This window comes from Mesocricetus auratus, unplaced genomic scaffold (genome assembly GCF_017639785.1).
Source record: "Mesocricetus auratus isolate SY011 unplaced genomic scaffold, BCM_Maur_2.0 Super-Scaffold_4256, whole genome shotgun sequence".
Taxonomy (NCBI): Eukaryota; Metazoa; Chordata; class Mammalia; order Rodentia; family Cricetidae; genus Mesocricetus; species Mesocricetus auratus.
Genome location: NW_024429182.1, coordinates 79383424 through 79410464, shown reverse-complemented (window position 1 = coordinate 79410464; position 27041 = coordinate 79383424). Strand labels below are relative to the sequence as shown.

At 41.1% G+C, this 27041-nt stretch overlaps 1 protein-coding gene across 1 annotated transcript; it reads left to right on the top strand.

Annotated features, from left to right (window-relative positions):
• Window positions 1-2086: 2086 nt before the first annotated feature.
• Window positions 2087-26579, top strand: Acsm4 (acyl-CoA synthetase medium chain family member 4). Its single transcript, XM_013112175.3, has 14 exons — window positions 2087-2204; window positions 5502-5744; window positions 6421-6631; window positions 9927-10134; window positions 15255-15398; window positions 16642-16798; window positions 18662-18741; window positions 20606-20729; window positions 22434-22514; window positions 22655-22756; window positions 23190-23317; window positions 23416-23515; window positions 24756-24875; window positions 26315-26579. The coding sequence occupies exons 2-14, from the start codon at window positions 5544-5546 to the stop codon at window positions 26399-26401; spliced, it is 1743 nt and encodes a 580-aa protein (XP_012967629.1). The 5' UTR covers window positions 2087-2204; window positions 5502-5543; the 3' UTR covers window positions 26402-26579.
• Window positions 26580-27041: the final 462 nt, after the last annotated feature.

The following is a 27041-nucleotide window of genomic DNA, read 5'->3' as shown; positions in this document are numbered from 1 at the left end:
CCTGCATTTATGTATGTGTATTATGTGAGTGCCTGTTGCCCACACAGGCCAAAATAGGATGCAGGTACCTAGGAACTAGAGTTAAAACTGCCATGTGGGTACAGGGCACCAAACCCAGGTCCTCTGCAAGAGCAGCAAGTATCTTTAACCTCTAGACACCTCTCTTCCCCCTTAAATAATATATTATTTGTAATTAACTGATTACAAATATCACTTGTGGGACAGAAGTGGAACTCAGTAGCCAAGTAACCTTTCTACCTTACCTTTGCAACAATTCCTAACTCCCTTCTCTCTCTCTGGACTCTTCATTTGCTATGCAACCATCATGTGATGCCAGAATAAATGTCTTTCCTTGTCTGTGGCCATGCCACCCTGAATGCACCTGATCATGTGTGAATGCCTCTTCTTTGAAAGATGCCTCTTGCTCCTCACCCATATATGGCTCACGGCCAAGATGACAAAGGTAGAACACTCTTACTAAGAAAATTCTGTATTTGTTCTTGTTTCCCTAGTTTCTCCTGAGTATCTTCTCATCCAGGAGATCACATGACATCCATCAGGTCTGAAGACTTAATTTCATTTGGTCTGTGACTTTCCCTGTTTTTGATGGCTGATGCTTTGAAGTTTGAGGGGGGGGGCAGAGAGTGAGATTTTATTTATTTTTATTTTACATCTATGAATGTTTGTCCGAATATATGTCTGTGTACCACATGCATGAAGTATCCATAAAGGCCACAGGAGGGTGTTGGATAGCCTAGAACTGGAGTTACAGAGGTTGTGAGCCACCTTGTGGGTACTAGGAATTGAACTCTGATCCTCTGGAAGAGCAGCCAGTTATCTTAACCAGGAAACCATCTCTCCAATCATCTGAATATAGAGTTTATTTGAAGAAGACTGTCCAAGAAAGGACTGTGTCTCTAGATATTCCAGTGTTAGACACTCCCAAGGAAAAATAAAAACAATAAGTGTGGAGTGGAAAGTTTCATACCTCACTTCTGGGGTGAAGACAAAAAGAAAACCACCATTATTCAGTCACTACATTATGGTATAGAAATGTGCCTAAAACACTTCTAGCCTGCAACCTGACTCAGGAAAGTGTCTCAAAATGTAGAGAGGATTTGAAAGTAGCTTAGAGAGAATTGGAGGATCAGGGCTACCCTGAAGAAGGCCATTGACCACGATAGCCATGGAGGCCATGGAGTAGGTCATTATACAAATGTCTCACTGTGAATATAGCTGGAGGGTGCAGGGTCCAAAAGCCATCAAGGGTGAGACATTTCAGGGGACGTCACCCATAGAAAGATATCAGTAACTGCAGACCGTGAATGTTTATAATCAGGTTCTATTCCATGAACCCAGGGCAACACATTAACTCTGTGAAATGTTTTATCTCCAAGGATATGAAAAGAAGAAAAAGGTTTTTAAAAAACTTGGATTAAACTTTTAAAATTTAATATGAAGGACTCTCCCCTGCAGTGGCTACATCAAGTCTTCTATTCTGAAGCAAAATGGGAGTTTAAGAGTGAAAATTAACAGCACCATTGTAGAAAAGGAAGATTGTGTTTTTCCACAGATGTTATTATTAACTATGTATTTCATGCACAGTAGATTTAAAAAATTAGCAATTTGTACTTGTGGTAGAAAATATGTACCATTTTGGAAAATATAAAACACTAATGAGTGCTTTGTTTCACGATGGTTTCCCAGTGAGACAATATCAGGACATTTAATAGAGGTTAATACACAGTAGGTGCTCAATAAAAGACAGGGATTTGAAGTAGTTCTCATAATCTCTGAGCTATTTTAAGATAACAGGTTTGCGCTCAGATCCAGTTATGCCAACATCTTGGAACACTCAGAACGGGCGTTGTAGATCTCAGTATCAGTTCTGGGAATGAGAATAATCCGCTAATGAGCAGGCTTTTCTTTGTTTGGCACTGAGCCAGGGGAGGAGAGTGCCCTGTGTGTTCTTTCTCCCTCCTAGCTATGTCTTATAGGCATCTGTCCCTTTAACCACGGGTTGTCCAGAGAAACAAAAACTCTCCTCCCAAGGGATTATGATCCTCCCAACTGTAATCCAGAAGCTGGAGGCCACAGGGGTATAGACACCATCAAAAGAGAAGGCAGGAAGGAAGCAACTTCGTGGCAGAAACAGCCTTCGAGAAGGAGCAGGAGACCTTCTGGATCAGCTGTACCATTCGCTGGTAAGGTGGATGCATTTGGAAACATGGAGGGGACTCTATCTAGCACAGCAGCCAAATTGAAGCAGACTATGTCACCATGATATGTCACCATGATCCCGGCAGACCCAAGGTTGAACAACCATTTTTGATAGCCCTACTTAGTAAAAGTGAAATTCAGAATTCAGAGACATATAATGTAAAAGTATTCACCTGAGTGACCAACTGTTGCTCAATAATTTTTCCCAATATTAAGTTTTCTTTTTAAACCCTGGAGATCATGACGTATTTAGAAATTATTTGGTTAAACTATCTCAATTTCACAGAGATTTTTCTGGAGACATTTTTGAAGTATGTTTATTTATTGATTTCTCCAAAGGTGTTGTTTTAATTTAAAACATTCAGCAGCCTTCAGATTTGACCCTGGAATCACATACACTTCCCTGCAGAATCCTATGTCAGAAAATGGCTTTGTTCAAAGCAAAATGGCGACTCTCCAGAGTTCTGTGTTCTCTAAAGCCCATCTGAACCAAAGTCAACTCCAAAATCAAACATAGACTGAAAAGATGGAAATGGAGAAATGTTATTGGCAAAAGACATCCCAGGGTCAATGGAGAAACCTCCTCAATCATGTGTACATTTGTAGTAGTCACTCCTCTTTCTTTGTGCTCAGAATGCAGACGACACCAGGATGTAGTCAATTCAGATCTATTTACAGCATGTAGTTTTAGATTTGTTTGCATATTAACTTAATGATTAGTTGTGATATGGGAAATTTGTTCATGGTGATATGAGAAGTAAGAATGCGCCATGAGAAATCATTCTTTCAATTTGGAGAAAAGAATGAAGATGAGGAATTTTTCCTTTGAGATCGAGACTACTTGTAGATGGAAAAGTGTTCTGGGTATCCATATCTTGAAACTCTTTCCAGCTCATTACACTGAAGCCAAGAAAAGGTGAAATGAATGGATGTGAAGGTGAGGATGCCTGAGTAATAGAACTGGAGTCGGTCCCAGAGATTCAGGGTACAGCACTAGAAGAGTGGAATGAATGGTGGTGGCTGCAATCCATTAGCTTTGTGTTTGTGAATTTCTTTTTTTTTTATTTTACTAAAGTCTTGCAGGATAAATGGTGTTGAGCTTCATATTTTGTTTTATTATGGTTTTGGTTTTGTTGAGACAGGGTCACAAGTAGCTCCAGCTGGTCTCAAACTCATGAAAATCCTCCTGCCTTAGCCAATGCAGGAATGAAAGCATGAGCCACCATGCCTGCATGATGTTTGGTTGTTCTCACGCAGTACTTTTGAGTCTTAGCTGTGTATCAAGCAGAAGGCAGGAACGTACAGAAGCCCTACAGCTGGCCAGTAAAGACAGTATTATCATTACTGTGTTGCACAGATGAGGGTAGAAGCGAATAGGCTAAGTAACTGGGAAAAGTCACTCAGAAAAAGATTGTGTATGTGTGTGTGTGTGTGTGTGTGTGTTATAAAATTGTGAACGCAACTGTGTGTACTATATATGGAACATGGTGTATGGTGTGTTTTCACATGTGTGTGCATGTATGTTAGGAGAGTGAAAGGTGTCTCAGTTCGGCAACATGATAATTGTGAGCATGACCCATTATGATTTTCCTCTCTTCTCTTCTTTGCTGTGATATCTCCACTGCATTCCCAGAAAATTGCCTGTAGAAGGCACAAGCTCTCTCCTTTGCTGTTGTTTCTTCTCTTTCTAAATCATACTGGTAATTAGCAATACATGTTAATTATATTAGTTAATAATTATAGTGTTTCCATGCATGATCTGTCTTTCCACATTGACACAAGATAGTTTAATACCAACAGCACTAACAGACATAGCTCTTCAAGGGCTGTGGCAAACTTCATTTTTGTTCCAAGGGTCCAGACCTCACTCTGGGGCAAAGGGGCATGAAAACAGCAAAGAAGAGGAACAATACCCTGAGCCCCGTGTTCTGTTGTTTGTTGTCATCATGCTTCAGACCCAGGTTCCCTTTGCACCTGCAAATTTTTCCGCTCCATGCAAACTAACTTTCTGGAACTAAAGGCAGAAGGGTAGGGGTGCTCGCCATAGACAAGAATGCCTACTGAGAAGGAAACACAAAGGACATTGTCCACAAGGTTCCATACGACAGGAGCTCCTGGCCTTGGCTCTGGCACCATGAGCAAGACCATCTTGGGCAAGCTACTTCAGTCTCCACCTGCCTCCATGTCTTCACCTACAAAGTGGACACAGCAGCAGCTCCAGCCTCACAAACTTTTATTGCACATGTGCAATTACAGCAGGGACAGAAAGTGTTGGCCTCTCTAGAACAAGAGCTTCATAAACAGCAGCTCTTTTTATTAGCTCTGTCGCTCTTGGCGCTAAGAATGAAATGCACAGCTCCGTAACTTCTGTCCACAGCAGCTAGGTTAGACAGCTAAGGCTCATGGATGGAAGTGATAGCACCTGGCAGACTGCTTGTCACCTGAATTACACAGAGTGAGAGTTACAGAAGATCGAAGGAAGAAGTACCTATAGCATTAGATGAGAAATACAAATGGAATTAAAGGTGGACAATTTTTATTGATATCGCAAGACAGTTTGAAAGAATTGGGAATACAACCCAGGTTTCCTGACTCATACGCTAATAATGTTCCATAAAACTGTGTCATGACACTACCCAAACTGCAGTAATTCACACCTGGGTAGTCCTTTTTGACAAGTTGCACATTTTACATGCATTATCTTATTAAATATCATGATAACCTTAGAAGTAAGGGATTTTATCTTTCCACTATATCAATGAGAACATTGAGATATGTGAAGATAAATGATTTCCCCAAAGTTATATGGCCATAAAAAATGGTTCAGGGTGTCAATGAAAGTTTTTAGTGAATTGTAATGGAGGGATATTGGGCAAAGGAGAGCAAGCTAGCTGGAATCAAAGGGGCTGGCAGGCTGTCCCTTCATGGTGGAAGTGGGTGTTCTCAGACTGATTTTACTGGAAGAAAAAACTCAAGCAAAGGAGTGAGCAGAAACAAGAAGAGTATGAGGTAATTGGAGGACGCATGCCAATCCGAACTACAAATATTCCCTCTGTGGTTTCCTTGGAGAGAAGACAGCAGAGGTTGAGAGTTTGACAATTTTGTAGTTGTCCAGGTTTTTAGAACTAAGCAGGTCATAGGCAGAATGAAGAAGAATTCACTAGGGGGGTGCAGGGGCACCAATGAGGAGCTAGTGGTGACAGGTCTATGTGAGGATGGAGCGTTCTTCAGGATCCACTTCCCAATCTCCAACTTACACTCCCCACTCATCTTCCCCACAGGCTCTTCCCACTTCCTATCAGAAGACAAAGCCCTCTGTGATCATGAAGATTCTCCTCCACTATCAGAGATTTAGATTCATCTGGCTTGCCAATCCAGCCAGCCGGCACTTCCACAGGCACCCCCAGCTCCGGACGCCTCTGACACTTGCTGACTTTGAAGCCATAAATCGCTGTGAGAAGCCATTACCCAAGAACTTTAACTTTGCTGCAGATGTACTGGACCAGTGGTCCCAAAAGGAGAAGGTATAAGACAGCAGGTCTCCAATGATCCTGTCATTCTGTCGCCCATGTCCTCTCACTATGTCAAGTTCAAATCAATTCTTCATCTCATGGAGAGCAGGAACCTGGATGGTTCCATGGGAACTTATAAGTACCAAGAAGCCATATACATGCTTCCTTCCAATCAGTTTTTATCTTTTTGTTCCTCTCGGAGATGGGATCATATTAATTCAACCTTAGAAGCATGTTCCTTCCCTGTTGAAAAAAAAGCAAACTCCCAAAGGGGTGTGTTTCCAGGACTATTGAACTAGAAAGTTTCTTCCACAGCCACACTGGGGGAGCAGGTGTGGGGAAGGAGTAGTGGCAGATATTTTCTGCCTTATGTGCTAGTCAGCTTTCAGTTACTGTGACAAAATACCTAAGACACAACTTAAAATGAAGAAAGGTTTATTTTGGTTCATGGGCACAGAGCTTTCAACACATTCCCAGTTATGTCACAGGGAAAGAGCATGGTGAGGAAGTTTGCTCACTCCAGGGCAGCTGAGGAGGGAGGGGGAGAAGCCTGGGGTTTGATTATTCCCTTTTTCCACTAAGCTCTAGAACCACAGGATAGGGGCCACCCCTCTTAATGTATGGGTCTTTGGGTGACACCTCCAAACCCTAGCACATTACCTTCTCTTTCCCATGTGTTCCTGGCCAGTCTGGAGAGAGGCCAGCCAACCCTGCCCTGTGGTGGGTGAATGGTGAAGGAGATGAAGTGAAATGGAGCTTCCAAGAACTGGGTTCCTTGTCCCGAAAGGCTGCTAACGTGCTCACCAAGCCCTGCGGCCTACAAAGAGGAGACCGCGTGGCTGTGATTCTGCCCCGCATCCCAGAATGGTGGCTCATCAATGTGGCTTGCATGAGAACAGGTCAGTATCACAAATGTCGCAGCTGTAAAACACAGAGACCAAAACTTGAAAATTTACTGAAATTCCAGCATTGACTAAAGTTATCCTTAAAGAAAGTAGGAGAAAAGTTAAAATTAAGAGCAATCATGATGCAATAATAGTAACAACCTTAAGAAAAAAATTGCTATTATTATAATAACCATTTTGCAAGGCATAACGATGTTAAGACATTTGCCAAAAGTGATACCACTTGAAAGTTACAAAGTTAGGGATCTGGGGAGACTGCACAATGCTTGTTGTGCAAACACGAGGACCTACATTCCCACATAAAAGCTTGGCAGAGAAACAGGTGCCTATAATCCCAGCACTCTGGGGCAGAGGGAGGCACATCCCTAGCTAGTCACATCTAGTTAAAACAGAAAGTTCCAGGCTTACACACACACACTCCCCACATATTAAAAGTCAAAGCGAGAGTTACAGTATTCAGAGTTACACAGCAAGCTCTACTGAAGCAAATGTGAGTGCTGAGTGGTATGCTCATCCCACAACCCAGAGTTCTCTTCTATGTGTGTATCTGGATTCTCTGCAAAGATGATCAAATGTTTGGGGATGCAAAAACTTGTAAGAATTACTCTGTACCCAAGTTGGAAAAACATCTAGTCAAAAGAATTGATACATCCAATTACATATTTTCCCAAAATAGTAATATGATGCACCCCAAGTAAAAACTTGTACTTTCTGATTGGAGTTGGTTAGACATAGACTGCAGGTTCCCCTTGTTTGGGTAAACAGAATTTTTTTGCTCTGTAGCAAACATGCTGACTGAGGCCAAGATCAATCCTACAGTCCACAGAGTCTGATATACTCACCAGTTCTAATTTCTGGTCTAAAGAATTCTCTAATTTCTGCTCTAAAAAATAAAACCACAAATCTTCAGTGAGTTTAGGTGAAGTGTTCATTGCTGATTGAATGTCTGGCTCTCCTGATTGGGTAGTTCTTTTTTTGGGGGGGGGTAACTCTTAAAAGACAATTTATACTAATGATAACATAATAATATTTATATAATCAGGAAAATTTCATAGAATTTAAGATGGTCTTACTGCTAATAAAATAGATGAAAACAGGAATATAAAAATGTTTGCATTCACTAATTAAAAAGGAGACATGAATCAGAAATCAACAATAGTTACAAGAAGATTAAGAGTGATTTATCTGTCATAAAATATGTGCTTAATATTACTCAACATAACTTATTTAAATTATGAAATTTGTGAATACAAACACACAAGCTAGTGTCTTTTTTAAAAAGTTCATTAAATGAAGAAAAGCAACTGCAAACCTGTTTTCTCCTCAGAATGTCAAATTCTTTATGTGAATTTTTTTATTCAAAGTGATTTTATTGCTTATGTACACAAGAGAATTTATGCTACTAGAGCAGAGGCTGGGGATGACTCATATTTTCAACTGGGTGGGAAGATCCGCTTAGTCTTATAGCAAATGATTTATAACAGAAATCATTTTGTATTTTATATTGATAGATCATTCTGAGATCCTCTAATGTATTTTCTTAAGAGAATAAAAAGTTTAATTAGTTAAAATATATCAGTAAGACAGCATTGGGATGGCAAGATGTCTCTGCAGGTAAAGGTGCTTGCTATGCAAGCCCGGAAGCCCGAGTTTAATCCCTGGGGCCTTCCTAAAGGTGGAAGGAGAGTACTGACTTCACAAAAGTTGTCCTCTGTCCACATGCCCAGTGTAGCATGAGAGCCACCGTACCCTCACTACACACACACACACACACACACACACACACACACACACACACACACACACACACCTTCCTATTTAGCTGATTTCAGAATACTGAACAAGGACTACATAGCTATACAGCACAGGTCTCAGGAACAGTAGAAATGTCTTACTGTCTTTGCCACTTAACTGACTTTGTGACCCTTGGGTGAGTTGTCATCCACTGGAGTGTAATATGTGCTCAGTGAGATGGTGGCTACTGTCATGTTCTGCATGCTACTGTTTTCCCATGGATTCACTTTAGAGAGTCAAACCATCTTCTCCCTGCCTTACATCTAATCCTGCCCTGTGTGTTCTTCTGAGGAACTTTGAAAACCCATCTCTGCTAGTGTGTAGGATGAGGTGGGGCAAATTAAGTCATCTAGGCAAATCGTGACAGTACCAGACCATTGCATCAGAGATCTGCAGGCTGGTTCTGCCACTCATTGGCTATCACCAAAGGCTGCATGCCCCTACAGGGGTTGCTTTGAACAGTGGTCACTGGTTATTGATATGGCTCAGTTAGCAAAGGTGCTTACTGTACCAACCTAGCTACATGGGTTCAATCCCCAGGACCTACAAAAATGTAGAAGGAAAGAACTAAGTCCACAGTGGTATCATCTGACCTCCATGCAAAACACACACGAACACATTGATGTACACACACAAATAACTGATAAATATATCTTTTTAAGTTTTTGAAGGGTAGTCTCTAAGCATCTGGGGCTGTACAATCTATCAAAAGAATAATGGACAGATATTTTTGCACCTGCATATTGTTTTTCACTCTATTCTGTTGCACTGATGTAGTATTATAGCATGTATATTATAAAACATTTGCAAAAAGGAGATGGCAGGTGAAAAGAATTCTAGTGTCTAGGCACCTTTGAGATTTCTATTGTCTTCTACTCTCATTTGCAGTGGATTATCTTACAAATCTCACCTTGGTTGAAAAGATTGAATAAGATAATGTTCATGGAAAATATGTCATAAAATGTAACATGAGGATTAAATATTACATAATCATTGTATAATCACATTCAAACATGATATTAAAATGGTTCTTGGGCAGGGTGTTGGTGGCGCATGCCTTTAATCCCAGCACTTGGAAGGCAGAGGCAGGTGGATCTCTGTGAGTTTAAGGCCAGTCTAGTCTACAGAGCGAGTTCCAGGACAGGTTCCAAAGCTACAGAGAAACCCTGTCTCAAAACAACAACAACAACAACAACAACAAAATGATTCCTAATATTAGCCCATAATTATGAACCAGATACTGTTATTATCCCCATGTTACAGGTAAAGAAGGGAAGGCCAGAGAGACCAAAGTCTCAAGACTAGATCCAAGGCCTGGCAAACCCCAAAGCTAGAGCACAAGATCCCTCATGCCAGGATCCTGTGGGATGTCACAGGGAACCTAGGCATGGGTGGCTGGGGGTTGAGATCTGAAGTTCTTCTCCACCCCAATGCAAGGCCCACATTTCCCCATAGTCTCCAGAGTTGTTAGCTCAGGAATTGCTTTATGTTTCAGGGCTAGTCTTCATGCCAGGAACGACCCAACTGACTAGAAAAGACATCCTCTACCGACTACAAGCATCCAAGGCCAAGTGTGTTGTGGCCAGTGAGGAAGTGGCCCCCGCAGTGGACTCCATTGCATCAGAGTGTCCCAACCTGAAGACTAAACTCCTGGTGTCTCCGAACCACTGGGACGGATGGCTCAACTTTCAGGAGTTACTTCAGTGAGTATTTGGGGTGGGAGGCACTAACAACAGCAGTTTGTCCAATGGCTCAGCCGTATCCTGAGCTGATCTAGGTTCCTTCTCCAAAAGAATATCTTTAAATGTACGGGTGGTTTTTCTGTGCATCACACGCATGCAGGGCCAGCAGAAGCCAGAAGAGGATATTTGATCTTCTGGAGTTACAGATAGCTGTGAGCTGCCATGTGGCGCCAGGAATTGAACATACAGTAATAAGTGCTCTTAAACACTAAACCATCTCTCCAGGCCCCAAAATAATCATTTAATTAAATGATTTACCAAGAGAAGGAAGAAATAAATCTCTTTTCTGACTTTTCTATTTCCTCTGTGGCCAGTGATGAGTGTGCTGTGTTGTGACTGGCTCTTGCCTAGCACCTGGGCCACAACTATTATCAGTCTTCCTTCTATTCCTTGAATATGCTCGACTTAGCTCAGGGCCTTTGCGCCGGCCATTTCTCCTGTCTGAAATGTTCTTTCCTAGTATTCTTCATAGTTATTCCTTCTTGTCATGTTCCAGTTCAAATGTTTTATCATTAGTGTTGCTGCCACTGACCAACTTGATGAGAACTATAAAGCTCTTTTCCCTTCACATAACTGGTCCCTCTGAGTGATCAGACTGGCTTTTTGCTTTCATAGATTTATTTTTATCTGGCCCACCATTTTGTTTTATAAATAAAATTTTATTGGCACACAGGGTTGCTAATTGATTTTTATATTGTCTGTGGCTGCTTTCATGTAATGATAAGCAAATTGGTCAGTTGCAATAGAGACATTATTGCACACAGAGCCTAAAATGTCTGCCATCTAGACCTTTGCAGAAAACATTACAGCTCCTGTCCTAAACTACACACTTAAAGGCTTTGCTTGCATGTTTAGCTGGTACCTTTATCTTTAATACCTAACAACACATAGCAGTTGAACAAACAGATTGCTTAACCTTGATTTTCTTCATATGTAAAATGAGGATAATTATGCTGCAACAGCTAATGATATTTGAGGATAAAATAAGATAATAAATGAGAAAGCATCTCCTAAGTTTTTTTTAAATGAGAAAAATATTCATTGACAGCATTATACTTATTTAAGTAGTTGATATTTCATAAAATAAAATAAAAATCCAGTTTGTATTTTTTGTAAGTTGGGAACCCAGGTAAGTTAAATGACATGTTTTTTGTTGTTTGTTTGTTTGTTTGTTTTTCTGTAACTGAGAACTCAACTCAGGACATTGTGTTTGCTAAGCAAGCACTCTAGCACTGAACTAAATCCCCAACCTCTAAATGATATTTTTTATTTTTATTTAAATTAAAAACAATCTTATTTTACATATCAATCCCAGTTCCCTCTTCCTCCCATCCTCCCATGCCCCAGCCAACCCCCCCATCCCCAGCTCCCATCCACTTCCTAGGAAGAGTAAGGCCTCCCATGGGGGATCATCAAAGTCTGTCACATCTATGGGGCAGGACCTAGGCCCTTCCTCATGTGTCTAGGCTGAGAGAGTCTCCCTCTTTAGGGAATGGGCTCCCAAAGCCCATTCATGCTCTAAGGATAAATACTGGTTACACTGTCAGAGGCCCCACAGACTGCCCAGGTCCCCCAGCTGACATGCACATTCAGGGGACCTGGTTTGGTTCTATGCTGGTGCCCTAGCTGTCAGTCTTGGGTTCATGAGTTCCCACTTGCTCAGGTCAGCTGTTTCTGTGGGTTTCCCCAGCATGGTCTTGATCACTTTGCTAGTCACTCCTCCCTGTCTACAACTGTATTCCAGGAGTTCAGCTCAGTGCTTAGCTGTGAATCTCTGCTTCTGCTTCTGCTTCTGAGTGAAGACTCTATGATGGCATTTAAGGTAGTCATCAATCTCATTATAGGGGAAGAGCATTTAAGGTATTGCTTAGACTGTTAGTTGGGGTCAGCATTGTGAATCTCCAGACATTTCCCTAGTGCCAGATATCTCTTTAAACCTATAATGGCTCCCTCTATTAAGGTATCTCTTTTCTTGCTCTCCTTCTCTATTCTTCCCCCAACTCAATCTTCTGACATTTCTTAATCTATGAAATGCATCTTAATCTGTGAAATCAGGATAATGACAGTATGGGATTGCAGAAAAGACAAATGAGATAAGGTAATATGACATTGTCTGAGTAAAGTTTCCATTGCTGTGAAGAGACACCATGACCACAACTCTTTTTTTTTCCTTTTTTAAAATTTAAATTAGAAACAAGCCTGTTTTACATGTTAATCCCAGTTAGTTCTTTCTCCCTCCCCTCCTCCCCTGCCCCCACAAAGCCCCTATTCCATCTCCTTTATGCTCCACAGGGAAGGTGAGGCCTTCTATGGGGCAATCTTCAAAGTCTGTCATTTCATTTGGAGCAGGCCTATGCCCTCCCCCATGTGTCTAGGCTGAGAGAGTATCCCTCCATAGGGAATGGGCTCCCAAAGTCCATTCTTATACTAGGGATAAATACTGATCCACTGCCAGAGGCCCCATAGAGTGCCCAGGCCTCCTTCCTAATTGACTCCCAAAGCCCTATAATGGCTCCCTCTATTAAGGTTTCTCTTTTCTTGCTCTCTTCTATTTTTCCCCCAACTCAATCTTCCTGCTCCCTCATGTCCTCCTTTCCTCTCCTCTTCTCCCCTTCTCTTTCTCCTAACTCCCTCTCCCCTCCCCCTATGCTCCCAATTTGCTCAGGAGATCTTGTCCCTTTCCCCTTTTCTGGGGGACCATGTATGTCTCTCTTAGGGTCCTCCTTGTTTCGTAACTTCTTCTGGCAGTGTTGACTGTAGGCTGGTAATCCTTTACTCTATGTCTAAAATCCATATATGAGTGAGTACATACTATGTCCTTTTGTGACTGGGTTACCTCACTCAAGATGGTTTCTTCTAGATCCATCCATTTGTCTATGAATTTCAATTTTTCATTGTTTTCCCCCCTCTGAGTATTACTCCACTGTGTAAATGTATCACATTTTCTTTATCCATCATTCTCAAATGCAGTTTTCAAGCCTGTCTGGACTCTATAGACAATGCCTCAAAATAAAATGATAATATCAAATAAAATTCACTGAAATGTAACCTTTTACTTGGAATTTTTCCAAAAGGGAAATTAAAAAATATAATGTGTGAGGCAGGGCATGATGGGGTATGTCTTTAATCCCAGCATTCAGGAGCCAAAGTCAAGCAGATATCTATGAGTTTGAGGCTGGACTGGTCTAGGTAGTGAATTCCAGGCCAGTGCGGGGCTACATAGTAAGACGTGTGTGTGTGTGTGTGTATGAAAAATTCTGAAATATTGTGTCAGTTATCCATCACTGGCTGGGACCCTACCCAATGCTTACTGATGTAAAGACAAAAGTAATATTTTATTTGCTTACATACTGTGAATCAGAAATTCATACATAATCCCAACAGCAACTGGTCTCTGTGTCACATCAGCTTGGAGGAGTCAGACTATCGGAGACAGGTTTATTCATAAGCTATTGGTGCTGACTGACAGCAGAAGCACCTGAGTTCCATTCACATGGCCCCTCTGTCAAGAAGACAATCTGGACATGATCTGTAGTGAGTCTTCCTGTCCCCAAGGATAAACTACAAAGCCTTTTGCAAGTTGACTAAGAAGTCTCAGAATTCCTAACACACTGTTTGTGGCAGATTAAATCATTAGTCTCACCCAGATTTATGGGTGGAGGATATCTGCCCCACCCTTCAGTACAGGAATGGCATGTTTGTCCAGGGATAGGAGGAACTGGAGATCTGTCTACACAGACTGCTGTCACCTAAGATGAATGCTTTCCACTTTAGTAATCCAAGTACTGATGACTCAAACAGTACTGAGGATTGCCTAATCAGCTCAATGAAGCTAGCACAGATCCCAGTTTAGCTATCTTTCATTGTCCCATCTTTGGTATGATGCCAGCATGACTAGGGAGTTCTAGACATACACATTATATACATTCTATACATGCATAGTATTCATGGGCTGTGAGACAGGATGAATGGGATGGATAGTGGCATCCTATCTCCATTACCTTCTTTTTGTTTTCTTATTAAGATGTATACATGGTGTGTGTGTGTGTGTGTGTGTGTGTGTGTGTGTGTGTGTGTGCGTGCGTGCGTGTTCCTATGTATGTGGGCACATATCTATGTAAGAGTCCACATGTTTGCATGTAAAGTTCTGAGGCTGACATCAGCTGTCTTCCTCAATCTCTCTTATTACCTTACTCATTAAGGCAGGGTCTCTCATTGAACCCAGAGCCTGCCAATGACACTAGTCTGGGTAGCTAGCTTGTTCTAAGGCTCCTGTCTCTACCTTCCAAGCAATGGAATCACAGATGGGCCACCATACATGCCTGACATTTACATGGGTGCTGGGATCCAAACTCTGGTCCTCATGAGCCGTCTTCCCAGCCTTCATTACTCTTTTTTTAAGACAAGCAAATGTCTCCTATAAGTAGGATTCTATACCTATTGACTATAATTCTCCCAAGCCCATTCCTAAACCAACCACTGGAAGGAGAAAGAATGGTCCTTATTGGCTTAATTATGACTAACTGAGGCAGTTTCCTATGAAACATGTGGCTACTTAGTACTCGAACAAAACCAGACTTTAATTAGTTCAGGAAAAGGGTAGGTGGCTATTTTGTCAGCTACTAGCTGTTTCTGGCAGAGATATTGAAGATACTGAATAACAACAATTATTTTTTAAGTTTGATCTCAATGCATTTGACTTTTGAGTCTAAAGGTCTTCCTCGAAGCCCCAGTTCTTGAAATGGTATCAATTTACAAAGATTCAAACCAATTTTTAAACTTTTTTTATAAATTACAAAGACATTGAAATAAAGTATGTATGCTTCTGCTATAGACTTTGTGAGTTATTTTGGTTGTCTATTTGGCATACAGATAAATGGCTTAAAAACAAGCACTTATGCCATTGAATCTTTGCCATGATCTTTAGTGTTCCTCTAACATCTCCTGGGAGTTTCTGCTCAGGGAAGCTTTGTGGTAGGTCTAGTCCATGACTTCCCTGTGGTGAGAGGGAAGCAAGAACAGAGCAGTGATTCAGAGTTGACTGTTCTGTCTTCAGCCTCTCTCTTGGGGTTCATCTGCAGATTGGCCTCTGAAGAGCACAGCTGCGTGGAGACAAGAAGTCAAGAACCAATGGCCATTTACTTCACCAGTGGGACCACAGGCCCCCCGAAGATGGCTCAACACTCACAGAGCAGCCTTGGCATTGGATATGCCCTTTGTGGAAGGTAGGAAAGAAAACTATGGTTTTGTTCTTAGCTCATTTGCAGCTAGGTCTCACACTGTAGCTGACCCAGGACTGCAAATCACTAAGTAGCCTAAACTGACCTCAAATTTACAGCAATCCTCCTGCCTCCCTCTCGCCCAGTTTGGTTTTGTAGGAGTGCACCACCACATACACTTCTTTGTTTTATGTATGTTTCCCAGGCTGCCGATGTGGGTGTCCAACTGCCAATGTAACACTTCTTCTTGAATGATTATTAAGATATCTCTAATAGAACTTTCAATGCCCCTGCCCCACCCAAGCTAAATGGTGGCATCTAATTAACTGATCAAGCAAGAATTTAGGATAGGAGCTTGATTCGTGCAAATCTGCTTTCCTCTCCTCCTTGCCAGGTGTATTTACCTACCCAGAAGTGTCTTTGGAAACATGTCCACCTAAAACTGTCACATTGCTCTGTTTAATTTTCCTTACACTTAAAGATAAGTCATTCAATGGTTAGTCTCAATCATCAACCCATAAGATCTAGAACACCTAAGGGATTGTCTTCTGGGTATGCCTAGGGCGTTGCTATCTTGATTAGGTTCACCAAAGTTATAAGACCTGCTCACTGTGGGTGGCACCATTCCCTGGGCTGGAATCCTGAACTGTAGAAAAAATAGAAAGTGAGCTGAGCATAAGCTATCAGGATCTGCCTCCTATAAACAAAGTGTTATCAGATAGCTCAGGCTCCTGTTGCCAGGACTTCCCCAGCATGGTGGAGTCTACCTTGGAACTGTGAGCAAAATTAAGCCCTTCCTCCTTTTGTCAGTGTATTTTATTGCAATACTTTAAAAATAAATATCTTATCTGCTTTTCCTGTAATATTTACATTCTTAGTTCATTGTATCATGTGCTTGTTCCTACTCTGTTTCCCTAAAATAAAAGTAAAGATCTATCTTTGTGCTTCATGACAAGAGTGCCTTCTACATATATTTGTTCATTAAATATTTGTTATGTCAGTGGACGAGTCCATAAAAGCACACCCAAACGCAGCTCCCCATTCTACTCCTAGATGACATAAGATTCAGAAAAGTTCTTCTAAGGAGAAGGGGGTAGAATCCTGCACCTGCTCTGAGGCTTGCTTCCATTGTTGTTTAGGGCAAAGCTACTCCTCAATAACACTAGTGTTTGCTTTCAAATTTTGTGTTTGTTTGTTTGTTTTAATTTCTATTTGTTTTTTCTCTGTTTTGTTTCTTTTCTGCATGTAGGTATTGGATGGACTTGACACCCTCAGATATTATGTGGAACATGTCAGACACTGGCTGGATCAAGGCTGCCATTGGTAGTGTGTTCTCTACATGGCTGCAAGGCGCCTGTGTTTTTGTGCACCGGATGGCTCAGTTCGACACTGATACCTTCCTAGATGTAAGTCTTGATCCCACAAAACCATAAAGAAGGGATTCCTCAAACTCCAGAACTTCCCAAGGTTCAGAAAGTCAGGGTTTTTTTTAATAAGCAAAGTTTCAGGGAGTTGACTTATGAATGCTTGTGAGTGGAGGGGAATCACACTCTCAGAGGGAAAGCCAGGATGCAGATCTAAATTACTCCAAGTTCTGGAGTGAAGATAAAACATGGCAGCTTAGGAGCATATTTCTAAATAACAGAATACTAAAGCTTAAACGCATGTCTTGTTTCTGATCTAATGAAAAAAAGACAATAGATAATCTCAGGATTAGGCTTCCTCTTACAGCAATCCTTTCCAATCTTTCCTCTCTTTTTCCTATCCTGTGCTGCTTATTGTAATTCATAGACCCCAATACTCATGTAAACCAGATATGCATATCTTCCACCAGAGATGGCTACATTAAGATATCTAATAGCACAGCAAGCTAACTGTAATCTACAACAGATTTCAAAATAATTAGAGGTTAGGATGGTCTCAACACACAGAAGTGATTATATTTGAGGATATTCACATGTTAGTTGCCTTGATTTTATTGCATACAACATATATATGTATGTTGTTACACTCCATAATCAGGGATTCTTAAACATTACCACTCTGACCTTCTTTCACCCAAGAAATTTTTAGATAACCCTCCAGTTATACAAATCCAATATTATTGACAATAAATCACAATTTATTTTAAAATAATATCTTGACATATATGTAGCTTCTTAATTCATTAAAAACAAAGATAATTTACATGCTAATAAAATATTTGATAGTTTTGGCCTGATGAAAACATGATTAAAGCCAATTATTTTCAATAATAAAAAAATCAGTTAATTTTTATGAATTCTATGGTATTCACAAAGCATCATGCCTGTGTGTGAGTAAAAGTTGTGTTCAATCTGTGATTTTTTTCTTTTGCTAACTGGCCTAACAGTATATTGAAGGTCTTAAGAGAAATACAGTGAGGTAAAAGAATGGAGCTCTCTGTATCAACTTTAGCGTCAAGTGTCCTGAAAAAGAACTGCTCACTCCACGATTTCAAGACTTTCTCTTGCACACTAAGAGCATTTTTTTATTTTACAAAGATAATGTAGTTGTAAAAATCTCTAGAGGACATGTGTGTCATTCTTAGATGTGTATATTACACTTACTAAAATATTAAAGCCTCTGAAGCAGAAAGAGAGAAAGGTTACTTTATGAACTAAGAGTTATTCTTGACATTACAACTGTTTAGCTGGCCTGCACCCACGAGGACAGCATTGTTCAGAATGCTTATGTGTAATACCAACTGCGAATGCATTGCTTGATGCAGCGGGGCCTGTTCCTCCTTTATTAATTTCACTAGACTTAATGGTTTGACCTAAGGAACTAGAGGTGTAGTCAGGCAAAATTTAAGCACTTCTAGAGTGCCTGTTTCTGCACTCACTCTCTGAAGATGGACTGTTCTTCACAGGAATGGTGCTGAAAGGTCCTGGTAGGTTAGCTCAAATATCCATGCTCAGTGCAACACAGATGCATGGGTAGATATGGGTTTGAGTTTACAAGAGTTCACCATGTGAAGTTCTGGAGTTGAGTAAACCAGTTCACACTGTGGGTTGTTTTCAAACTCAGCAATTCACCCATTGAATCTGACAGCATATGTCTTTTTTTCTGGAATGTGTACATTTCTCTTTCTATTAACTGGAAACCCCCAATATGTCACAAATAACAGCATTTACTTTCCTATTCCGTGTGATTAGCAGGCAGAAATGGAAAAGAGAGGTTGTGAATGTCATCTCTAATCATGGTCTCGAGCTGACCACTCCTGACATGTCTGTCTTTCTGTCATCCAGGTGCTCACTACTTATCCTGTCACAACCTTGTGCAGTGCTCCTACTGTGTACCGGATGCTCGTACAAAAGGACCTTAAGAGGTACTGGCCAGAACTCCATTTGCAGCACAAGCAGAAGCTGTCACCCGATATTACAGAGCTTCCTTTACCATTCAGGGCACTCAAGAGTATGAATCTCACCTTATGGACATCGGGACCAATTAACATTGTGTTCTTGAGCGCGCGCATGCGCACACACACACACACACACACACACACACACACACACATACACACACACAGAGTCTTTAGAATCAGACCTTTCACTTCAAAGCAAGACAAGCAAACAAAATGCACACCTTTGCATCCTTGAAGAAAAGCTAATAAAACTATGACTTCGGGATTATAAATGTGTTAACCAAGCCATCTGCCTGTCAGGTAGAGTTACAATGTATTCTTAGATAATTAATTAAAATTTAGCACATGGTATGCCAACATGGGAGACACAACACACACATCTACTCATCACAGATAGGCAACCAACACAGACCAAAGTACAGATAAAACCAAAGTCCAACTTGGTGAACCAATGAGTTTTATTGGGGTTACTTACTTGAGTATGGGTGAGGGTTACTTACAGGAACAGAGATGACTAAAAATAGTGGCATCAACAAAGCCTACTCCAGCACCAGTGACAGCTCACGAAAGCTGGGAACCTGGAACTCACTGCACAGCATGAGGGCAGCTCAACAGGTTTGAGAATGTACTTCCCAAGTGCTTAAATCTCTTATAGGCAGCTAGGATGCTTTCTGCTTCTTCCAGGCGGCTGGTTTGGTCTCAGTCTTCTTTGAGAGTGGTCTGTCTGAGTCTTCTTTTCAACTTCTATTGCTTACTCTGGCAGGGAGTGGTAGAGTGAATCTGGTCAGTTTCAGGGACTTCCTGAAGCATTTTGAGTGGTTTCTCTACTGTTTTAAGAAGTTTCCCTGAAGGGTGCAATGTTTCAATCTCGGAGGAAATAGTTACACAACACATGGAAAGAGAAAGCTGAGAAGAATATTTGAGTCTGTAGACTTGGCCATCTTCCTTTCCCACTAAGGGTTGGATGCCCAGGGGAGAAGTGCTGTGAGAGACAGAGTGACATGGATAGGCATCCCTTCTTTTCTTGTCAGTGTCACCTCCTTGTAGCTATCAATGTGAACATCTTGCCTCAGATTTCAAGAAGAATCCAAAGCTGTATAGGGGTTACTTGAAGACACGAGGTACATTTTGCCCACATAGCCTCCTGCATGTTTGGCGCCCCACTGTGTGTGTGTGAGTCAGACTGTCACAGGTTTTCTTGTCTGGATCCAATAGGATACTAGTTAAAACCAAAAGATAAAAAGTCAAGTAGACAGGGCTTTGCTACTTGCTTACTTGACCTTGGTAAGCCCCAGTTAATTTCATTTATGACTCTGTGACAAGGATTCAATGTGGATGACATCTTGGGCAATCTACCTGAATAGGGTCACAGTGCAGAGCATCCTACTTGATGCTGTATTTATTACTGGGGAGGCTTTTACAATTTCTTTAATCTCTCTAGGCACCTTAGTCTTCACACCTGTAAAACTGGGCCTGTGAGAAATCTAAGAAGGTTCCTAGAGCTATTCTCACACAGCCACCACCTAAATCTGTGTTACATCATTTTTCTCATAATTATAATACTGTATTATTATTATTACCATCCTTATCTACCCTTCTCCCATTTATGCACCCACCTGCCTAACATAACATTTCTCCAGGAACCTTCTTGTCATCACGCATGTGCTTCACACAACTAGAAGGTATCCAGCAATATAGGAGGTTTTCAGAAAATATTTAGGTCATGGGAATTTCTAAGACCCATTTCCCCTAGCTCTTCTGTTGCTTGAGCATCTGAACTTGTGATGAAATATTTTCCCCCAAAGACCATGCAACTCTGTCTTTCCAGATATCGATTCAAGAGGCTGCAGCACTGCTTGACAGGAGGGGAGCCACTAAACCCAGAGGTGCTGGAGCAGTGGAAGCTGCAAACTGGGCTGGAGCTGTATGAAGGCTACGGACAGACTGAAGTGGTATATTTGAAGGACAAACTTAGAAGTTTAGAAGTTTTTCCTCAGTGGCCAGGGGAGCCTGGGTCCAAGACCATAGAAGATATCCAAATCTTCAAATATTCATATTCCTTATATAAAATGGGTCAGAATTTGCACAGAACTTAGACACATCTTCCTTTATGTTTTAAATTGCTAGATTACCTAGGGTACCAAATACAATGCAAAATTACTATTTGAAACTACTATTTAAATAGCTGTTGTACTACATTAACTGGGAAATAATAGGACAGTGATACTTGTATATATTCAATACAGGTGCAATATTTGTTTGTTTGTTTCGGATTTTCAAGACAGAGTTTGTAGCCCTGTGTAGCCCTGGCTGTCCTGGAACTGCCTCTGTAGACCAGGCTGGATGCGAACTCAGTACTCAGAGATCCACCTGCCTCTGTCTCCAGAGTGTTAGGATTAAAGGCATGTGCCAACACTATCCAGTAGGTGCAATTTTTAATATCACCTATTTCAAAACCTTGATTAGTTGATTCTGAGGATAGAGACTCTATATAGAGAGAGACCTGTCTGTATGATGGGACTTACTCAGTCACAGAATTGACCACTGAGTCCTTAAACTGCCCCACTCATGCTCCAAATCTTTATGGAATTTCTCAGAATACTTTCCTGCAAATAGCTATCATAATTTGTGAATTGTTCAGCTAGGTATGGCTAAAAGGAAACTGCTATTGGCCTTTCTGCCTCCTCCATGCACAGAAGATGTCTCAGGGAATTTAGGGACTGATGGGGCTTTCCATTGCAATGAGAAAGAATTTATTCCAGTGTGCAATGGAGCTTAGAAGGCATGGTCTGCAGCTTAGTACTTCTCAGCCAGATGTGGCAGAATGTGCCTGTAATTCCAGTACACAGACAACTGAGGCAAGAGGACAACACATTCAAAGCAACATCAGCTACATCGTGGGTCTAAGGCTACCCTCCACTATAATAAGAACTTTAGACCTTGCCTCTTAGGTTCAAACCATAACAGCAAGAAAGAAGGAAAGAAATATGGTTCTCAAAACAGCAGCATAGATGCCATAAAGAAATGTGGTGGAATGCAAATCCTCACATCCTACCCGAAATCACTGGATCAGAATCTTCAGGGGTGAGGCTCACCCATGAAGATGACCCTGCACTCTGGGAAAACCAGGCAAAACAGTGTGTGTGTGCATGGGGGGGTGTCTGCAGAGGCCGGAAGAGCCTGTTGAATCCCTGGAGCTAGACTTACATGCAGTTGTGAGCTGCCGGGCATAGATGCTAGGACCTGAACTTGGGTCTTCTGGAAGAACAGTATGCATTGTTAAACACTGAAACAGTTTTCAGCCCCCTCCATGTTTTTTGTTTGCTTTTGTTTTTTTTTTTTTTTTGAGACAGGCTCTCTCACTCTAGCACTCACCAATTAGGTTAGCCTAGCTGGCCAGTGATCTCAAGGGATCTGCCTGTCTCCACCAGTATTGGGCTCACAGGTTCTCAACCACCACACATGGCTTTTTATGTGAGTGCTGGGGATCAAAACTCAGGTCTTCATGTTTGATGGCAAGCACTTTATTAATTTGGCTGCCTCCCCATTTGATGACAAGTACTTTATTAATTTAGGCATCTCCCCAGTCCCCAATACTGAATTTTGTGTCATTGTCAGAATTTATAGACCTATATAAAACATGTCCCTCTTCATAGGGAATAATTTGTGCCAATTGCAAAGGACAAGAAATTAAACCAGGCTCCATGGGAAAAGGAGTAGTGCCCTATGATGTCCAGGTGAGTTGAGAAAATATCTGGTTCAGGAAAGAAGAAAGAATTCTTCTGTTTTTCTCCTCTTTGAACTACTATTCACAACCTGTTTTCATTTTATGAAAAGAAAAAGGGGGTAAAGACTAAAATTTTTTATTTTATTCCAGATTATAGATGAAAATGGAAATGTGCTACCACCTGGAAAAGAAGGGGAAATTGCCCTCAGACTAGGATCTACTCGGCCCTTCTGCTTCTTCTCCGAATATGTGGTATGAACATGAAGAACATGCTAGCCATGCCTCAATACAGAAGTGGGCCCAAATTTCATACCCACCATGTATTGCTATGTCTTGGGTAAATGTTAAATACAGGTCTATTTCATTAGCTGCAAAATGGAGAGAAAGACATTCATTCCATGAGAGTAACATTAAGATGAATTCTACATGTAAGAAGCCAATTGTATTGGCTGTCCTTAGAAAGAAAAGGTGGACCGGCTGAGGGAGGAGTTGCATGCAAGCCCTGGAGTTCACAGGAGAGGTTTTGTTCTTAGATCTTAGATCCTTTGTGTTCTATGATAGAACTGCCCTTTTTAAAAACCTGACTTCTTTTAGAACTATGACGACATGAAAGTCACTCAGTGGATGTCACACTCCTGTCTGTTCTGCCCAGTCTAACCCCCAAAATTCCATCTTTGATTGGTAGGATAATCCAGAAAAGACTGATGCCACAATCAGAAGAAATTTTTATGTCACTGGAGACAGAGGAGTAATGGACAATGACGGATATTTCTGGTTTGTTGGCAGAGCTGATGATGTCATTATATCTTCTGGGTTTGTACATTTGCTGTTCTTAGAAAGTGATGGTGTGGCAGGATGGGAGATCTCCTACTTGGAGAATGTGATGATCAAAGGCTTCCTCTCCTCCACAGGTACCGCATTGGGCCATTTGAAGTGGAGAGTGCACTGATAGAGCATCCAGCAGTAGTTGAGTCAGCTGTTGTCAGCAGTCCAGATCCCATTCGAGGAGAGGTAGAGTGAATGCCACGACTAAAGCAGCAATGTCATTTTCATGTTCTGTCCATGTGCCTATGGCAAAAGCCAACTCAGGGGTACTCATTTAATTCTCATCATAGGGTACATGTATGCAGGTAATCTGCTTTACAAATGAGTTCTGTACCAAAGAGGTCTGGGACTCTTTGGGTGACCCGTGACAGAAACACCCCTCAATTCAGGGGTTCAAGCTTCATCCAAGCACTCCGTGGTGTTATGGAGTCTTAGTGTACCTTGTCTGCCTGAGATGCTTCATGCTGGTTCCTCTTATCACATAGCAATCAGCTCCAGACACAGATAAGTGTAACTCATGCACACCCTGCCAAGAAGTAGTACTTTTTGCATCTGCTTCAAGTAAATTCCATCACATCTCTAGCCAGTATGGTTCAGCAATTGGTGTAGCCAACTGACTAGAACAAGAATGATATGCTGGTCAGAGAATATCAAGGGAGGTAAGTGCTGGGAGTCCTGCCAGAATGAAGTGAGGGGAATATTGCTTAGACAACTTGGGTACTGCTGTTCTGTGGGGAACAGACATTGCAAGAGCACCAGATTTCAACTCCCCTACAACTGTTACAGCTCAAAATACATTTCTTACAAAAATGAGAACAGAAAATTATACCCTAAGTCCCCCCCCCCCCCAAAACTCCCATAGGTCTATTTAGGAGACACATCTCCCTTTCCTCCTGGAAGTTTTCTGAAGATTTAGCAAGCAGAAGAATGTTGAATCAGTGTGGCTATCAGTACCTGCCCACATCTTTTTCTGTGTCTCCCTCTCACATACCAGGGGTATTCTAAACAACATCCTCTTGCTTAAGGAAAAAAAAAAAAGGAGGCAACAACTTCTTACAGAAGTTCCTTCTTGATTCTGTACTTTCTGTCAGATCCCCTTCAGACCATATTCTCTAGAATCTCCATTGCCTGCCCAACATGACTCTAATTGTGGAAGTGTCATGGCATAAATAAATGTTCACCTCCAAATCAAGGACTGTGTATACAATCAACTGAGCAGAAATGTTAATCCATGTGATATAAACAGAATTCAGCACTCCCCACTCAGTCCATTCCTCCAGAAGATCCTCAGATGTAGTTTATAATCTGTACCCAAGCTTCAATTAGCGTCTCTGGTTTTGCACTGCTAAGAACAGTCAGTGCCTGTGTTCAGCAATGATTCCAAACCCTTGATGTGTCTTACAAGTTATTGGCTTTTCTGCTGCAGGTGGTGAAAGCATTTATAGTATTAGCTGCACCCTTCAAGTCCTCCAATCGTGAGAAGTTAATTGCTGAACTTCAGGATCATGTGAAAAACTCAACAGCAGCGTACAAATACCCAAGAAAGGCAGGTGCAAGTTACCTTTGTTACTGTGTTGGATTTTGACTTTATACTTACCATGAACCTTAGAAGAGATCTTTTGAGTTTGTTTACTATGAAAGTTTTTGTTTTAAAGTGTTTTATATTTAGGATACTACAAATGATATCTTAAAAAAAGAATTTTTTAAAATCAAAACTGCAGGGCTAGGGATATGATTCCTTGCTGTGAAACCATGCAAATGCAGGGTGGATATACTGGTCTACCTGCCTGTAATTCTAGCTTTGGAAGGCAGAGATACAACACTAGAGCAAGCTGGCCAAGACAGAGGTAGGAGAACACCAGAGCTAGCTGGCTAGCAAGAATGGCCATATCTGAAACTCTGGGTTTGATTAAGAGACCTGGCCTCCATGAAAGGTGGAAAAGTACCTGAAGATAATCCCTGACCCCAATACCGGACCCCCACAGGCACAAGCATATATCTGCATTTGTACCCACACATAGGTATGCTCAGACACATGAAAAGAAAATACACATACACATACAAATAAAAAAAAACTGACTTCAATACTAAGAATATCTTCAGCACTAGTTAGGCCCATTTTATAATGGGAAAATGAATGGAAGAATCAACAAGTCCCTAATTTTTAATTAGTGGCAACTGCTCTAGAGGACAACTAGGATATGATAGCCCTATAAGCCCAAGATGTCCATGTGGCCTCACTTAACCTTAGTACACACACACACACACACACACACACACACACACACACACACACAGAGAGAGAGAGAGAGAGAGAGAGAGAGAGAGAGAGAGAGAGAGAGAGAGAGAGAGAGAGACAGAGATAGACAGAGAGAGACAGAGACAGAGACAGACTCTGAACTGTTCTTCAAATGAAGAACAGAACAGGCACATATAAAGACAAAGATGCTGTGGTATGTCCCAGCACTGGAGTATCACAGCTGCCACCGGATGGTCTCCATTGGCATCATTTGGGCCAATATGTATGTATTTCATGTGATCTGATCCAACCATGCTCACACTTTCTCTATTAAAATAACTAAACTGCTAACCCTTTGACCTTCAGAAAAGAGATCTGAAGCCATTCAAGATACAATATTATCTTGAGAGAAGCAATTGAAGACGGAAGTTTATGGGCAAATAAGGTGAAAACTACGTACTCCATAAATCACCAAGATTTTCCTCAGATTCGTTGGATCCAAACACTTAAAAATCCAATGTTTTAAGAAAAAAACCTTTTCTCTGAATCAGATGTTGTACAAAGCAGTTGAGTCTTAGGTCTAGCAGAGGAAAGCCAAAAGAAAGGGTGAAGAGATTATCTGCTTTTGACAGGACACACAAAGCTGGGAGTCTCCAAAATGTAACCCTTAGCCAGAGTTTGCATACTGCACTGACAGCGGGGTAAATGGAACCCAGAGCCTGACAATGTGTTTTTCTATCAATTAGGTGGAATTTGTTCAAGAACTCCCAAAGACGATCACTGGGAAAATCAAACGCAATGTGTTAAGAGACCAGGAGTGGGGCCGAGCGTAGCTGGATAAGAATGAGGCGGGACTATGGAGCAACACAGCTGTTTTAGTACTTACTTCCTGAAAATTCAGTGACTACACACATGCTTAAAATGCCTTATGATTCTTTTCCTGTTTGAAAATAGCTTTTGTTTGTACAAAAGTTAAATAAAAAGCAATAAAACTAAAAAGCAAAATCTAAACATATTTGAGACGGATGCTATTATGTTGCTCAAACCAACACATAGAACGAAGTGTTTAAAATGGCCAGGGCCAAATAACTCCAGAGAAAGGGCAGCATGCCATGAGTCTGTGCTTTATTCATCTTGTCCTGATTAAGATGTCCCAAGAGAAATGTTTAAGATGTCTGCATAACTAGTCTTTATGAAATCAATTGCTCAAGCAGACAGATGAAAATACTGTTCAAATTAGGAGTATAAATGATTCACAGATCAGTTAGTGAGTTTAATGAAATTCAGTATGGGATTGGTGTTTGTTTGAAATAAATCCTACAAAATACTTTAAATTTTTCTTAAGAATTAATTATTCATGAACAAATTTTAATTATCTTTACTTTTTAGGTCTATGAACCTGAATTTTTGATACGTAATCATACACATAAGCATTTTATGACAAACACACTATGCACATAGAAAGCCATTTAA

What these genes read in the sequence shown, in the direction of transcription:
- Acsm4 (XM_013112175.3), top strand. Translation starts at nt 5,544, where the DNA reads ATGAAGATTCTCCTCCACTATCAGAGATTTAGATTCATCTGGCTTGCC. An exon ending in GCTACGGACAGACTGAAGTG is followed by an intron (nt 20,730 to 22,433) that starts GTATATTTGAAG and finishes CCCTCTTCATAG; the next exon opens with GGAATAATTTGTGCCAATTG. An exon ending in GATGTCATTATATCTTCTGG is followed by an intron (nt 23,318 to 23,415) that starts GTTTGTACATTT and finishes TCTCCTCCACAG; the next exon opens with GTACCGCATTGGGCCATTTG.